This window comes from Opisthocomus hoazin, chromosome 1, assembly GCF_030867145.1.
Source record: "Opisthocomus hoazin isolate bOpiHoa1 chromosome 1, bOpiHoa1.hap1, whole genome shotgun sequence".
In the NCBI taxonomy this organism is placed as follows: Eukaryota; Metazoa; Chordata; class Aves; order Opisthocomiformes; family Opisthocomidae; genus Opisthocomus; species Opisthocomus hoazin.
Window position 1 is genome coordinate 111,423,151 of NC_134414.1, and position 17,388 is coordinate 111,440,538.

General features: G+C 40.8%; 1 protein-coding gene across 4 annotated transcripts in view; it reads right to left on the reverse strand.

Moving 5' to 3' along the window:
* Positions 1–17,388, reverse strand: part of JAM2 (junctional adhesion molecule 2) — a 37,759-nt gene that overhangs the window by 17,395 nt on the left and 2,976 nt on the right. Inside the window, exon 1 of one of the 4 annotated variants that reach the window (XM_075433430.1) lies at positions 13,029–13,100. The exons of the other annotated variants lie outside the window; for them this stretch is intronic. Within the exon in view, the coding sequence (XP_075289545.1) occupies positions 13,029–13,098 (70 nt within the window). The 5' untranslated portion in view covers positions 13,099–13,100. Of the gene's footprint in view, positions 1–13,028; positions 13,101–17,388 lie in introns of those variants that run through there. 4 annotated transcript variants of the gene reach the window in all.

A 17,388-nucleotide genomic window follows, 5' to 3' on the forward strand; every position in this document is an offset into this window, starting at 1 on the left:
CTAGGGTTTTTTCAGCATCTTTTGAAAATACAAATTGCGCTTCTATTGGCACCTGTAACCATCACCTCTGAGCCATGAATCAACAGTCAGAACAGGTACTTGAGTCCCCAGCACTGTAGCAGAAGTTCAGTTACTCATTCACTGTATTCTGTTGTGCTGGGTCGACCTTGGCCAGTAGCCAGACACCCACCCAGCTGCTCTCTCCCTTCACCTCCTCAACATGACAGAGCAGAAAATAAAATTAAAAAGCTCATGGGTAAAGAGCAAGACAGAGATCACTTAGCAATTACCACTACAGGCAAAACAGACTCAGCTTAGGGAAAATTAATTAAATTTACTGCCAATTAAGAACAGAGTGAATGCAGGGGTTGTGGTGCATGAGGGCTGTGGTCAGTCCATAACAGCTCCTCTCTGCTGCTCCTTCCTCCACACACTTTTCCCTTGCTCCAGTGTGGGCTCCTCTCCATGGGCCGCAGTGACTGTCAGGAGTGTGCTCCAATGTGGATCCTCCATGCACTTCAGTTTCCTTCAAAGCATATCCATTTGCTCTAGTGTGGGATCCTCCACTGGCTGAAGTGTGGATATCTGCTCCAGCATGGTTCTCCACAGGCTGCAGGGCAACACCAGCTCCATCACTACAAGGGCTACGAGGATGATGAGGGGACTGGAGCATCTCTCCTAGAAGGAGAGGCTGAGGGAGCTGGGCTTATTCAGCCTGAAGAAGAGAAGGCTGCGAGGGGACCTAATAAATACTTATAAATATCTCAAGGGTGGGTGTCAGGAGGATGGGGACAAACTCTTTTCAGCGGTGCCCAGTGACAGGACAAGGGGCAATGGGCACAAACTGAAGCACAGGAAGTTCCGTCTGAACATGAGGAAGAACTTCTTCCCTCTGAGGGTGACAGAGCACTGGAACAGGCTGCCTAGGGAGGTTGTGGAGTCTCCTTCTCCGGAGATATTCAAGACCCGCCTGGACGTGGTCCTGTGCAGCCTGCTGTAAGTGATCCTGCTTCGGCAGGAGGGTTGGACTAGATGACCCACAGAGGTCCCTTCCAACCCCAAACATTCTGTGAGATTCTGTGATCACAGTTTCTCCATGGGCTGCCAGGGATCCTCCCGCTCTCCCCTCAGGGCTCGCAGAGCTGTTCCTCACACTTCTCCCCTCACCCCTCGCTGCCGGGCAGTGTTTTGCCCTTCCTTACCCAGACTCCCCCCAGGCGCCACCATGGCAGCTGCGGGGCTGGGCCATGCCCTGTGGTGGCCATTGGAGCTGGCTGTAACCGGCTGTGTCCAGCTGCCCAGCAGCCCCCTGACAGACCCTGGGCACCCACAACCCACACTCCTGTATTACTCTTCAGAGTTGTGGATTCCCAGCTATACCACCATCCCCTTCCAAACATGTGTCCAACATATCTTGTTTCTAAGAGAATACAGCTTCACACTTGGCAACGTAAAGTAAGTTTTCTTATGGGCACATTACCAAAAGACCCAAATTTGTGTGCAATTATCCTGTCCTTAATACATTTTAATTGTATTGCCACCTTTCTGTTACCCCAAAATAGTTACAGCAGAAGTTCCCAATACAAAAATAAATAAGAAGACAATTTCAACAATGTCACTTACGTACCCTTAGAATACTAAAATAGCAAAAAATATTTGCATTACAAATAGTGCTTGGAAATTTTTTCCACCCCATCAAGAAAGGAAACTTTCCTGTCAGACTAAAAAAAAGAAATAAATAACCCCCCCACATACCCTGTTGAAACCAGAGGAGGGAAACGCTTCTTCAGTGTCTCCCAGAGTAACCGTTACTCCTACATGCCCACACAGAGCCCATCTCCTTGTTTTCATCCAAGCTTAGTCTAGAATAAAGCCTGAAGTCATTACATCATTTTCCTTTTAACCTATTAAGTCCTATTTAGATTTACGGAAAGAAAATTAGCTTTTGACTTTTATCCAAACCATGCTGTTTCTAGAACAATACCCCCCCCCCCCCCCCCATATCCTGTATGACAATAGATAACAAATATTTATCTGTTGAAATAATATCTTCCTTCATATGTTCATGATGGGGAGAAGTATTTTGTTCTAAGACTCTGACAGCAGCTAACATTTACGTAGGAAGCATTTCTAGAACCCCAGTGTGTGGGTAAAGCTGTTTATAAATTATTGGCATGTCTGCCTTCTCTGTCTGGACACAAAACAGCTCAAACACATGCAATTCACCACTGTATTACACTCACTGTTTCCTGGACCTGGAAATTTCTCTCCTCCTCTTTAATACAGATGTCACACAGCTCACTGTCATGGTCTAAGTATTCATAAGCTAGAAGCCACAATAAGAAAACATGGTTTATGACTTCTGGGGCAGGATTGTGGTACTTCTCATTGTGGAAGTTATCATGAAATTACTTTGCATACTTTGTATTGGGAGCTTGCAATTGCACAGACTCCGTACAAGCCCTTGCATCAAGAGCTTTATAGAATACATGAAGATCCTATTACGCGATGCAACAAGTACAAAATATATCAGAAAAAAAGAAATAACGTTCAATATACACAGAGCCCTCCTCACACACACAAACCACACATCTACATGACCCTCTCCAAGCAGCAGCAGAGTCCAAACAGTAACTTAAGGTGGTGCAGAGATAGCTGACTGAATCAAAACCATTATCTATTCTGATCAAGCAGAAAGACAGGAGAGCTCTTTAAAGCTAGAGCATCTCTTCCTTAAAATGTCCTTTCAGAAATGCTTCTGCCAGTTACTCAGAATCCAAGATTTAAGCTTTAGATTTTAATTCACCAGATCAAAATTTTGCTGGTACAGTAATGTTATATTTCACTATTTTTTTTTCACCAGAAGCTTTTATACAGGCTGAAAATAACTCCCTACTACTATGTCAGTAACACCATTTGTTTAGAAGTAAAACCCCAAAATATACACTTTACATTTGATAATTACTCAACACAGCTGCAAACTGATACCACTAGCTGGAAGAATTAAGGAAAAGCGTATTAGTCAAGCCAAATCAAAGGAAACAGCATGCTTGGAGGAAATTACATGAGAACAGAATCAAAACAAAGTCATAAGTACAAGAGAAAAAGCAGTCTTGTGGTATTTGTTTTGCCAAGTTCTAAATAGCAGGTGGCCTAGAACAAAGCTTAGCAAAGTTTTTCGGAGGATACTGCAAGTTTAGGAAGTCCGATGTCCCAAGAATAAAGCAATAATGAAGCCAGTTCTCTTACTGAAATCCCCAAAAGATAATAGGAAACCAGAAAACTGTTTGGTGTTAGTGTCCTTCAGACATGTGACCACCGCAGGAAAAACCAACATGCTTAGATGCTGATGCAGACTTCTCAGCTATGTAACTACCTGCCACAAGGTACTCAAACAATACCTAGGGTTTTGCCACAGTCGCATCATTCAAACACTCACATCTGTTTTGGCTTTCCTGTTGCCATACTTTTTTCCTAAGAGAAGTAGTCCATAGATTACATAGTCCATAAATAGGGAAAGGGAAGGAGAAGCTATCTAGCTTTGAATAAAATTAGCTGTGAATCACCTGAAAAAAAACCAAACAAAAACCTAACTCCTATTCTTCAAAGTAGTTTAAGATGCAGTTACTGCAACCAAAAGGCTACCAATCCTGCTCACGGTGGCGCTGGGAGGCTAGACCACGTTAACTCCGACAGTTAACAACAGGCAGCCAGGGCTCAGACCCACCACTCTTCCTCAGCAGTCAGTGTTTAAGCAGCCTGCACCTTCCATCAGTTCTGCTTGGGGAATGCTAACCTCCAGCAAGCATGCTGGAGAAGGGCTGGGACTATTCACAGCCTCTGCAGGAGTCTCCCCTGTTGGCCGGTGTCCTTAACCCATCTCCAAAATTGCCCATTTAGGCACCAAAACATAGCCTGAAATAAATTGAGTAAACCCAGCTTCATTAAGTAAACAACATAAGCACAGCATTAAGACTTCAAATTTTGGACAAGGGCTAGAAGAAATTATCCCACATCACGGGGAAAAAAAGGAAAAAGAAGCTCAACTTCAGTCTTTCAGTTTTCTTCAGTTACAAATTTCTTGCATCTTAAAGAATAATAATAGAACAGGATTTACTCTGGGCAGAATTTATCCAATTCACAAAAACACAACCCTGCATATCTTCAGTCCCAGAAAACAGATAAGGGGCAGATAAGTCAAACAGGTAAGTCTGAAGGGGGGCAGTCTGCAGGGTGGGAATAATAAACCCATCTAAGCCCAGATGGGGAGAGTAAATTTGTATTTTCATAGGCATGGTGTGACTGCGTAAAGGATGGTAATCCAAGAGAAAAGGCACATTCTCTGGCTGACCAGCTATAGGGGTCCAAAACACAAAAGGAACTTAAAGAGCTTCTCAGCCACCCCTTCACTTACGTGGTAGCTGTCAGCAGTGCTTCTATCACATTTTGGAAACTGCTAAACACAGCAAGTTTTAGTCGTTCAGACCCCAGAGCTGCTGCAAGTCTCTGAGACCTGGTGATAACACATACAGCTCTTGAGAGCAGTTTAACATGCTGTGAAATATGTGGTAAGATTTTCAACACTCTTACTGGCTAATTAGCACATAGACCTTGCAGATGTTTTTAATCAAGGAAGAAAACCTAGGGATGCTACACTACGTACACATGTGCTATCCCTACATCAGTGGCAAATGAGAAAAGTTAGTTTAGCAGCTTGAAGACACTGCTTTTAACAAAGAAGTTAAGTTTTTAGTCCTTACAACTATGCAGAAAACTGTTCCTCAATATGAGCAGATGCAGTGCTGGTTTCCTGGCACTACAAAGAAGTTGTTCTTGTGTATCTGTGCTAGTAGTGTTTCAAGCGTCAGGAACAAAACACAGCTAGCTATTAGACAGTATTAGAAATGCAGTATCTTGGTCTTGACTCTTGGGAATGACATGGATACTGCAGAAGAAGCAGGCTTTTAGATACTCAGAAGGTTCAAAGAATAGGGGGATGCAGGAAATAAAAGCTCAGTGGCAGAGTAACACAGCTTCACTTCTATGTTGTAGTCAGTGCCTTTTCTATAAGGAGATTTATTAATAACCTCACAAAAAGCCTTGCAGTGAACCACAATTTGCACACATAGATACCAGCTATCTTTCTCTCCCCTCCTTTTCTACGAGCCGTCTCCTAACAAATTTTTTATTCATGAAGCAATGGTCTAGGTTTTTGGAGTAAGGGAAGAGCTGGGGTGGTGGGGGGAAAAAACACCACCTAAATCCAATATTTGGTTTGGCTTCTCTTTTGGAAGAGCTGCTATTACAAAATTAAAATTCCATCTCTACAGACGAGTATCTGACTCGCACAACGCTGACCCTCCCCCCACCCTCAGTGACGCCAAAAAAAATTTCCCCGAAACCCAAAGGCATTTTCGCCCTTTCAGCCCAGGCTCAGAGCCATGCACAATGGTATAATCCTCCGCTCTGTTTGCTCTCCTGAACAGAGCTATACTTCTGAAGCTGATAACAAGACCAGCATCCAGATGGTAGGTTGGTTATACATCTAGAATGCAGATGAAGTGTCTTGCTGGGAAGTCAGCAGACACTCTCTTCACCTTTTTTTGTTAGAAAATCTCAAATTAAGAGCAAAAATCAGTCAAATTAAAAATATAAAAACTCTCTACAGATACTCATATAGAGAAAGCAGCCTAGTTGTAAGGTATCTTGCCTGCAGGACCTCTGTTGCAACAAAGGTGTCACCCTAAAGTACACTTCAGGGTGGCTCCTCCAAACAGAAAAACCTGCCAATAGTAGATTGTTTCAGAAAAAAAAAACAACCAACCAAAAAAACCCCACAAACCAAAAAACCCCCCAAATTAATGCCCAAAACTCAGGCTAAAGTGACAGAGTTGAAATGGCCAAGCTGCTCAAGTCCAAATAGGTTTTCTTGGATTTACTACTTATTACATATTCAGAGGTCTAAAGCCTAATACAAAACAAGTGCTATTTTATTTACATGCAGCATAAAAATAAAAACAATCCTTCACACTCATCTGTTACAGAAAGTAGGTTTTAATTGGCTTCAGTAACTCTGCCTTCGTAATGGAAATCACACGAGAAAGAATGCAGTACTTCATTTTCATCCAGCCAGGAGTTCTTTAAACAGGGGAAGAAAAGCTTTGCCAGAAAGTAACTAAGAGCAGGATTTCTACCTGTATTAAAAGCTGGTATTGGATGATCTGAGGAGCTCTCGGTCTCACAGAGGAAAGAAGTTCTTGTATTAAATGCCCCAGCTACAGAACAGACTAGCAGAGGTGTTCATTCATAATGCCAACCTAAGAATGAGTTATTCCTCAGCTTTGTGTGTACTGTTCAGTGCAATGTGGAAGGCTAGCACACCAGCTGATTGTGCCTTTATTCTTAACTTTCAAATTAAGAGAAAAAAAAAATCTTGAAAATAAAACCAATAAGACACTGAAGTTTTCAGAGCCAGTTACCTAAAGTTATCAGTAGTAGTCCTAAGAGTTTAAGATCATGTTAATGTTTCATTCCAGAGCAGATCTCCAAGGACAGTTGGCCCTGGAAATACAAAACTGGAAGTACTTGTAGAGGAGAAAGTAGGGAATAAAAATAAAGTGGCATGGGACAAGCAAGGAAGAGATTATTTAGGTCAGTCTTTCTGAAGAAACTGAACACCAAAGCACAAGAATTCCAGATAAACTGAACGGCCTCCTAAGTGCTTTCAGCAGTCCCAACACTGAAAGACTACTGGATGAGGCTGTGTGGGAAACCCTAGGAAAAAATAAATTTTTATATACTTAATACTCAACATGTAAAATTCAATTCCCTGCGAAGTTTATTTTTTTCGCCTCCTATTTTTCTACTCACACAGAAGACAGGAACAGTTTGAATTCACAGCTTGCACAGGTTCAATGTAGCATGGAGTTTACCTCAGAGAGACAACCCAGAAAGCATATGCTATTAACCAAATAAATATTTACAGCTCGCACTTTGACAAGACTCAAAACTCCACTACTCTTTTTGTCTCCTTGACAATTCAGAGGGAGCTTCTGAAAACAGGGGATGGAGCTTTAAACTAGTCAGGCTCTCACAAAAAAGCGTATTTCCCAGCCCTGCTCAACTGTTGGTTTCCACAGCAACTCGGCAGTGGCTCAAAGACAGCTAGTCAATGCAGCAGAAGACTATAGGTGCTTCAGCTGTTCCTTATTTTAAGATGCATCAGGATGCTGATGACTTGTGTCTAGTACCATCATGTTTCAAAAGACCATGAGAATAGGCTATGGGAGTAGAAGCCTCTTGCCACCACTGTCCTGCTCACCTCATACCACACACTACAGCAGTGATCTGAAAAAACAGATTTACAGTAGCATTGCTAAGTGTAACAATTCAGCACAATACTTGCTTGTGAAAATACCTAGACAAATTGTTGTAGAGTCATAGTTAAATTTACAGAACAAAGATAGGCACCCAGTACAAACTGGCATGTTCCTCTGCAGTCAACAGTACTCTAATTTAGTACTACTAATAGTACATTAATTTACATCAACCATAAAAATCAGCCCTGAAGCACGACACTTCAGAAACGAATAATCCTCCCCTCCCCAACCCACACAACCATTCTGGCCCACAATTTGAGATCAAGATCTCTGAAATCTCCTACGACATTTAAGTGACTTTTGCAGGAATTGCCAAGCAATTTGAAAAGGAGAAACTTTTTCAAGAAGTCACATCATTTATATACGTACAAATACACATATTACTTATCCAAAAAAGCCTGAAAACAAATTTAGTTTACTTTCCAGCTGTGCCAGCCAGCATTAGTTACAATTCCAGTAAACAACACATGAACTGGTGTTTCATTTCAGCAGGACTGGAGTCCCTGCTCATTCGGAACCAGTGAAGTCATTCAAGTTCCCTTGCTGTAGGAATATGCTTCCAGATACTAGGAAGAACACCAAGACGCTACAATTCTAAATTGTTGTAAGTAAATACATTGTTATAGTGAAGGAATGTCTCCTCCCATAGTTATTCACTTAAGCTGAAACCAAATTTCCTGAGCACCCTCAGCCCCCTCTCAATTTACAGCAGGTTTTCCCCAGTCTTCTCAACCCCTTTTTGATTAATCTAAGCATTTCTACAAAGTGCTTTCACTGCAGAGGATGAGTGCATATGAGTATGTATTAAGTTCTGACTTCTAAAGTTACAGGAGTAGCTAACTAACCAGAATTGTGCATTGCAAACAGACCCCAAGTAGCAGGCAGGATAGCTAATTTGATCAGCTACCCCCAAACGTCTCATTTTCAGCAAAGTGTAATATTCAAAGCTGACTCAACATTGTCACCTTATGTCCTAGAATATACTTCCATACTACTATGTAACAGATGCAAGAATAACTTCTTGCAGTGAGTTTTTAAAAAGAGCTTTACACAGGCTTTCTCCTATTCAATTTTTGCTGACTTTGGGACATACTGTGACTTCATTCTAGCTAGCATGTCCATTAAAAAAAAAAGTCAGAGTCTTTCCAAAAACAGTAAGATGCTGTTTAGACACAAATACTCATCAAGAGCCTTGTGCAACGCTTTGTGAATTTGGGATTTCTGAGCAGATGTTTCCAAGTAGTGGGGGTGGTAGTGCTGTTTTCACTTGAGCAAATTTCACTCGAACGCTGAATTTCAGGGCTGCATCATATTAGTGATAAACAGCACCAAACTCAGCTTTTTAACTTTTTTCTTCCAGACTACAGACCAGATTCTTGGCTAATATAAGCTGGGAACATGACCACCACTCTTCTGCTGGCCAAAAGAATTTGGTGAACCCTTTCTAATAACCCAAATGCAATTGCCAAATTAGCTCATCCCATTTTCATTCACACATGATCTCTTACGCTGCCAAGTTTGCTCAATAGTCTCTTCCTGCCAGAAGCAGCTAACAGTCATGTTTGATGACTATTACTTTCAATCAACATCACAGTTTACAGTACAAATGCATACCTTTAGCCTTAATTCTACAAGTCTTTAATATCAGGTTATATAGAAGCATCTTCTGGCACATTTGAAGACGACTGAAGCCACTCCTTCAATTCAATTAAGGCTGATACGTGTCAAGAGGAGCCAGAGCAAACAGAAGATGTTTTGCACACTTAAAAGAGAAGGGTGATTAGAAGAAATCCTCCGGAAGGTAGAGCTAGGAACAATAGGTCACAGTATAATAGGTGCCAAGTTTTCCTTACAGGGGATGGAGAGGGTAAAAAAAAAAAAAAAAAAAAAAAAAACAAAACACCACACCAAAAAAATCAAAACAAACAAAAACAAAAAGCCCAACATCACAGTCTTCATCACATTAAAAGCTACACAAGCAAAACAACATATGGGTATTCAGATTAGAAAACATTGGAAGAACAACACTGGAAAGTTACACAGGAAACAGGAATAAACATGCTAGAGTAACTCTGTGCTTTGTTTTTAAATCAAGTATAAATGTTAACTTGGTGATCATCACAGCTTTTCAACAGAAGATATGTGCTAGGAGCCACATCCTTGAGATTATTTGGGTAAGGTTCACTAATGAAACACTCTGCGTCAGAAGGGAAAGCTCAGTATGTGAGCTACCATTCATAATTCACCAGTTTGCTGCTTCACGTAATAAATAGGATTTGATGATCTTGTCTGCAGGTACTTAAACTAGGAATGTACCATCTGTTTCACTCTTGCAAAAATGAAGAAAAAAAAAGATGTCAGCAATTCTGTAATGCTGTAGAACCACAAAAAAAAAACCCCCACACACATTCCAGGAGACAAAATTATTTGTACGGAAGACAAATAATCTTGTCAGAATTAAACAGTCAATCTAGTCACAGAGACAGAAATAGTATCAGGAACATGTAAAGCTGGAATTTTTGAATTCAATTTTTTAAAAGTAATTATTTTATTTTTTTTAGAATAAACCATATCTGATTTAAGGATTCAGCCTCCTGGGTCGCTACCTTCTCAAGTGCAACTTGGTGCTTCAAAGTCTGGTGGTTAAAATGGCTGTATCTGGAATACTCTACAGTGCACACAAGATACAATATCCCCCAAAACCACATTACATTTCTAGAATACTTGCTAGACTCAACAGATCAACACATTTCATGCAACCACGACTCCCAAATAGGCATATATGCTGCTTTAAACTGTTTTGTCATCTGTTTTGCCTCCTTCTGCCTGTATTCCCTTTATAACCTACTGCTCGCAACGTACTGATGCTCTAGCAACTTGCGTGACACTACTATTGCTTAATCTGAAGTTCCCTTCAGAAGCAAGACTCAAAAACATCACTTTGAAAGTGCTTGTGCTCCTTCAGCTCAGGTCAATCAACTTCAGTTTAAGGACCTCTTTTTGAGAAAGATGACTGAAGAACAGGCCAAGAACTATGCTGGCAAACAGATTACACAGGCAGATGCATATCAGCGTTAAGCACTGTGATCACACGGAACCCAAATACAAAATAAGGTCTTCAGAGTTCAGCTCTAAATTCACAGAACAATATAGTAAGAAAATAGTAAGAGGAGGATTCGGACATATTTACATTTTTATTCCCACTGTTGTTGCAAGGTTGAGCTTCTTGCAATGAGCCTAGATGGTACAGAGCTAGCATCAGCAGAGCTAGGAGTGGTCAAGAAATCAACAGAGGGAACAAGATGGCTTGTTGAATAATAGATTGCTGCCAGCATTTGTCTTCTAGAAGAACTCATCACAAACTAAGTAAAAGTTCAACAGTTCTGCTGAAAGCACCTTTGTAAAATAATCCCATAAGTGTTTTTCAAACTCTGTTCCTTGCCCATCCTGTTCTACCTCCAAGCTGCTCTATTGTTTTTGGGGCGGGGGAGGTGTACAGTGATGTATACAATCAATTGCTAATGATGCCAATAAGATACAAGTTCAACTTTGCCCCCCCAAAAATCAGATGAAGTTAAAACCAGTTGTGTTCAGAGTTTATCAGCTGCTAGGCTGATCCTAAACACTGACTTATTCCCAGCTTTTCAAAATGAAATGTAAAACTATCATCTGTGTTTACTAGATGTTGTTATATAGATACTATATTCTTTTAGGATCTATTATCTTGCTAGAAGACAAAGTATCTGTCTTTAGATTTTATGACATTTTCACAAGAAAATGTAAGTTTTCCGTGACTTTTCTTCTGGACTGAAGACTAGGTTAAAAAGGTAAGAAAAAAATACTTTTGCACAGTTTTGATGTTCTGTAGAAAGACAGAAGTTTGCTTTAACTCAGGAAAAATCTTCTGCACCTGCAAATATGTACATATAAGAACTGGACATTCCCCTCCTCTTCCTCTCCTTTCATAGCTTTCAAAAGCTTTGAAAAAACTTTAAATAGGTTTAAGCACTTTGAGAGACATTACTTCATTCTTCTCACAAAAATCAGTGCATTCTCCCAACAGCTATTTATGTTAAAAGCCACTGCACTCTTTGGCAACTGCGCAAAACCTTTGTAGCACTATTTTCCCTCCTTTTTCCCCCCTGAAAGAGGGGGCTAAGAATTTGAACATAGCTGGAAAGCAAACAGCAACTGTGTGTGAATTGTTACAGTCTTGAGGACTCAGCTAGAGATACAACTGGAATATGAATGAAATAAGAAAGAGTACGTCGTGACTGGGGAAAAGTAGAGCTGAAAACAATTTAGTCAGTCTCTCTACACATGGTGCTGATTCCCTGTTGATAAACAGCTTCCCCAGAACGTTATTTATTGAAAGGCTCCAAAGAGGAGTGCTGTAAGTACATCAACTTCTGGAAGTACCCCTGAGCCACCATTTCAACAACACTTAAAATGAACACATAGATTGTATGGCAAGTAGCAACACCACACACTAACACAGCCCAAAGGGTCACTTTTTCATGTCTAAGCATACTTCCACCATGGATGCATCTGCTTACGTCTCTCCACCTCCTCTCTCAGGCACCAACTTCGATGTTGCCAATGAATTTAGAGCATCTGAATTTGCTTTACTAGTCACTCCAATACTACAACAGCATAATCTTAGAAATCTTACAAGCCCTTACCGCTACTTGGCTGTTCCAACCTCCCTATCTTTTACATTTTCAGATGCTGTATAGCTCTATTCGTATACCGAAATACTGATTTTCCTTTCAGGAGCCTCTCAAATGTTTATGACATTCTTGTGTATCAGCAAATCACATTACACTAGGGAGGTCCAATATGTTGGTGAACATAAGGCAACAGCGGCATTCATTGCAAGATACAAAGAATACTCAATACTGACTAAAGATAAAACATTTACCTTTCACATAAAAATATTTACTGGCATTTAAATGGAAAGCTATTAAGTCTTCTCAGAGGATAAAGACCTTTTCTGCACCAACTCTTCCAACATTTAAGCGTTGCTATTAATGATCTTTTAATTAGATTTTATGTGGACATTAGAGGAGAAAGAAAGGAGGAAAAAAAAACAAGAGAGACATCTTTTCCTCACCTTCCAAGGAGAGCCCTGTGATACATTTGTTCTTTAAAGAAAAGTGGCAGGGGGGGACAGCGACACAAAAAACCCCAATAAACCAACAACACAATGAAAGAACTCAGCCCAACAACATTGATAACATTTTTGTTTCTGAACAGTGCTAAGCAGATAGCAGTGATGTCTTCCACTGATATTCTACTACTTCAGTTTTAGAGATAATCCTCCTCTATTTAATTATTCCTACAGTTGGGAGTTGCAAACCTCTGAAACAAGCTGGAGTTGTTTATGTGAAGTATAAGTCACTCATTAGTTACAATCTTCAAAGTCTCAAGCAATGAAATATACATATTTAACTGTTAGAAGTTACTAACATTTATACCCTTTTCCAAATCTTGACATAAAACATCTTAAATGGCAAGACATCACGTTAAAACTTGTTTAAATCAGCAGCATTAAAAAAATCTTCAGTCATGTCACATTTATTACAGAAAGCAGATATTTCCATTTTGAAATATCTTGCACAACTTAAAAGTTAACTAATGCACACACACCTTTCATACAGCATGGGTCAGCTACGTGCTTTATTCTCAGCAGGGCTTGACTTTTCCCCAGTCTGCACATTACAAACGTTCAGGCTCCCAAGCAAGCTCAGCACTTTAACAGCAGTCAAATCAGACCCAGCAAAGCTCTGTAGCATGAAAACCAGCTCAGAACGCCCCAGTCGACCGATGCCACTGAGCAACGCCTCAAGCCAGAGCCGCAGGGGCTCCCAGCCAGCAGCCCTCCACGGCTCTTGGCACACCAGAGCCCTTCTCATCCCCAGCCGCTGTGCCCTCTCAGATTATTCTGTATTTTGGCAGGGAAGCAGTCCCCTCAAATACAGAGGTATAACCCTGCATTATTAAATACATGGGACGACTTGCTTGAATCCCAGTTTCAGAAGTACTCACCACCACCAGTTTGATTGGTGTCAAAGCTGCATCAAAGCCCTGTCACAAACCCAGAAATCCCAGTCAGTCTGGCACAAGGGTACATAAAACACAAGCCACAAACAGCGAGCCAGGAGTTTCAGAGAGAACTTATAACCTTTGTGGCTGGCTACCTTAAAGACTGGAGAAAGTGTAGAAAATCAGTTTACGTGGCCCAAGAGTCAAAGGGCAAAGAACCAATATTTGCTTTTCGAGACCATTTTATAGAAACAGAAAGGGTACTAGAGCACAAAGGCTAGCCATAACGTGCACCTAAACACACCTTCGCATTCTACAGGTATCATTCCAGATGATGTGTTTTTACTCATTTTTGCCAATACAGCTACTAGAAGGCTTCAGTTATGACTCAGGGCCTCTCGGGGATAAATACTGTCTATACATTCAACCGATAAACTGCTGTCTAACTCACACATTATGTATTCAAACTCTGGTTTTCTGCGTATCATTTCCTTATATGTTTACAAGTATGCCAAGCACAAGCACTTCTCCAGCTCTAGCCAACATACACAATTCCTTCGCACACCACCCCCAAGAATTTCTCCCAGTTCATTCTGGGAACTTTCTGCAGGCTGAGATACAATACATAATCATTTTTGTTTCTTTACTACATAAATTTGAGTAAAAGTCACTTTTCAAGAACGCGCGTTCCATCATTATCTCCAAGTATTATGCTAGCAGTTTGTGAACAGCAAATACAGCCCCTGTTGTTAACATTATCTGGTACCAAACCAACCCTATTAACACATCACTTTCCACCCAGACAATAATATGTTTTGTTTCCCTTGGAGTCTGATCCAGTGGTTTCGAAGGGCTTGAGAGCATGTTCAACCCTTAAGAAGCTAATCCAAACAAAAGCTATATAAATACATTTGTTCAAACTTCATACCTGTAGGGTCTGCTCTTTCCTGCTCAAGTCTGACCATTTCTTACTTTTCTTAAACATCCAGGACCATTGCTATTTCAATGCAAGTTTGATCCTCTCATCTCTTACTGAAAACTGCTAAGTTTTGAACTTGTAAAAAGCAGGCATTCAAAAACGCTTATTACCAGAATTTTCTATCATGTTTTTCCCTGCAGAAATAATGTTTGAGAGAAACTGGATGCCTGCTTCAATTCCTGCTAACCAGGAGGGGTTACAGACTTACTAGTATTTCAACAACTACCGCTGTTGTATTACTTGCTATTGTTCAGAAATGGCTATTTTCCACTTTTTCCTTCTCCAAAAGCTCCTTCACCTCCCAGTGTGTTAGAAAACGACAAGTGAACAGGACCAGATGTTCAGCTGCCAAGCTCACCTTCTGCCTGGTTTAAGAAATTTTATATAAGCGCTGAAGTGCTCAATGATATACTGTGAGCATAGAGGTGACATAACTCATTGGAGCACTCCAGAAAAAAGTGACTTTGGAAATACAGGTGAGCATAAGCACTGGCAATCATCCAAATGCTCCTCCAGCCTTATCTGCTGTCTCATTCTTTGAAATACATATTCATTTTCCTAAAAAAAAACCCAGTATTTAGATGAAGGAAACAAATCATTTGTCTTCATTACAAGACACCATAATATTTGCTTTAAGCTTCCTGTGGTGGAATTACAGCACAATCACGTACAACGCTTTGAGGAAGATGAGACAGGCTTTTCTGCACAAGTGTTTTGTTAAAACTGATAGTTCTTTGAGGCGTACTTGGGATGGGAAAAGACATGCCAGAAAGTAAAACTGTAACAAACCCGGCTTTACAAAATTTTTTTTGGGGGGGGGGGGGGAAGGAAGCAAAGCTAACCGGAATAGAATTAATTACCGGTAAATGAACTGGCTTTCAGCTTCCACATAACATTTCCCCCAGCTTCCATTAAAGCGCTCACCCCATTGTAAACTGGCCACTAAACTACAAAGAACTTGTAAGCCATCTATTTTACCATATACATGCAATAGTGCCACAAAGTTATCGTGGTGGAGAAAAAAACCCAACTAGCCAAACAAGAAAAAACAGCAATAAGATAGTTCACTGTATACATCTACAGGGACACTATTCTAAGCAATTTTTTTTTTGTTTGATCTTGTTGTACAACCTTAAGGGAACCTTAATTTAGCCATTCCATATGGTCCTGGCAAATAATCTGCAATGACAAATAAAAACGTCTACCTTGTGCTTCAATTGTTTTGATATAACAAGATATTTATATTGTTATGTGGACATTTCTGGCTGTGTGAACATTTCTTAGTAACCTTCCTTTATGTAAGCATTTACACTGGAGTCACCTCTAGCATTGCTAAGGGAAAGTACAACACTAAGCCTTATTTTGAGAAAAGCATTGCTCAAAGGGATCGCCAGCTGCAGGGAAACGTTGACAGGCAGACTGTTATCAGAAGTGCTCCAACAGAAAAATGACATTTTGAGTGTTGATGGACTCTAAGTAGATCACGCCATATGTAAACTTTTATATCCCAGTTTCAGAACTAAATTACTAGTTGTTCCAGCCCCTCCAAGAGCACTGACAACCCAAACCTACACCCCCCACCAACAAGGGAAACTTGCTTACTGCTACTGCAGAAGATTCACATGCATGTTACTGTCCATCTTCAGTGAAGAAATATCACTATTATTTACTGATGTGAAATTATGAGAAAACTGTAGTTTTTTAATATCAGTTGTACAAGAAGATTCTCCCGTACTTCAGAAGAGGACTTCTCTTTCATGATCACCAGCACTTGAGAAGAAGCTAAAGCACTTGGGGCACCCTTTGAGGAAGGGTAAAAGCCTTCTCCAACATTTTTAGCTCACTTTAAAAATAGGTCAGCACGCACCCCCAGTAACATTTGGGGTTAGTCAGTGGACGTAGACAAATTTGGTAGCTCTAGGTCACAAAAGATGATCCCACATGTTTTGTTAAATCAGTCAGCTGAAGAGAAAAGCTGAAGCCAAAGTTCAACTATGCAAGTTCTCACCTAATCATCTGTGATGTCATCAGTCAGTTCCTGCAGCAGAACCTGGCAGCTGCCCTGTTGCTGCCAAAAGAGTCTGCGGTAGGAAATGTAGGTATAATACAGGAAACAATTGCAAAAATATCTCTGTGTAATTCAGTTAAATAGCCAATGAGACGACCTCACCTAGGCTCAATTAGATCTGCTAATCACAGTGGTAGTTTTAACTCTCATTATTAATGCCAGATGCCCTTACAGTATTCACAATTACCAGAAATACATGTCTTATGATATGAACAAAGAATTGTTGCAACGTTAAAACTGAGAAAAGGGGACCTCAGAGGCCAAGCAACAGAAAAAGCAAGTCCTCCACTTGCATATATCCACCTTAAACAGAAGGAAACAAGACAAACCGTGAGTGTCTTGATGTGACATTTCCACGTGCATTTCCCATCTCCTGCACGCAGTGAGGGAAGACAGCCACCCTCGCCTTTTCTTCTGCACAGCCAGCAGCAGGCTGTGGGGCCACTAACCTGAACTGAGGACACCGCAGGGCCAGCCAGGGACCAGCTCCCCCTGCCTCCTCTCTGCTGGAGAGAGAGAGAAGAAAGACAAAGCCCTGACCACAGAGCAGCATTGCTTCTGGCCGGGGCCTCGCGGCAACAGCGAGACCCTTCCAAGTAGCATGCCTAGGTTAACAGTGCAACTTGCTCAAATGCAGCAAAGGCCATGATTTCAGAGAGACATGCCAAGAACTCACAGCCAAAGTTTCTTCTGAGCCCTGAGGATCTAATCAAGAGGGTGAAATTGTGAAGGTTATGACATGAGCTAGAGATAGGAGTGTGTCTCCTTTCTAAAGACAGGAAGGTCTTCCAACCATGTCCTCAATTTTTATCCATTTTAGAAGCATTTAGATATCTTGTGCAGTGCCACCACAGTCATAAATGAAAAAAAGTTAGCCTGAACAGAAACAAGCACTACTTTCCTGTAGTTAATTTTCA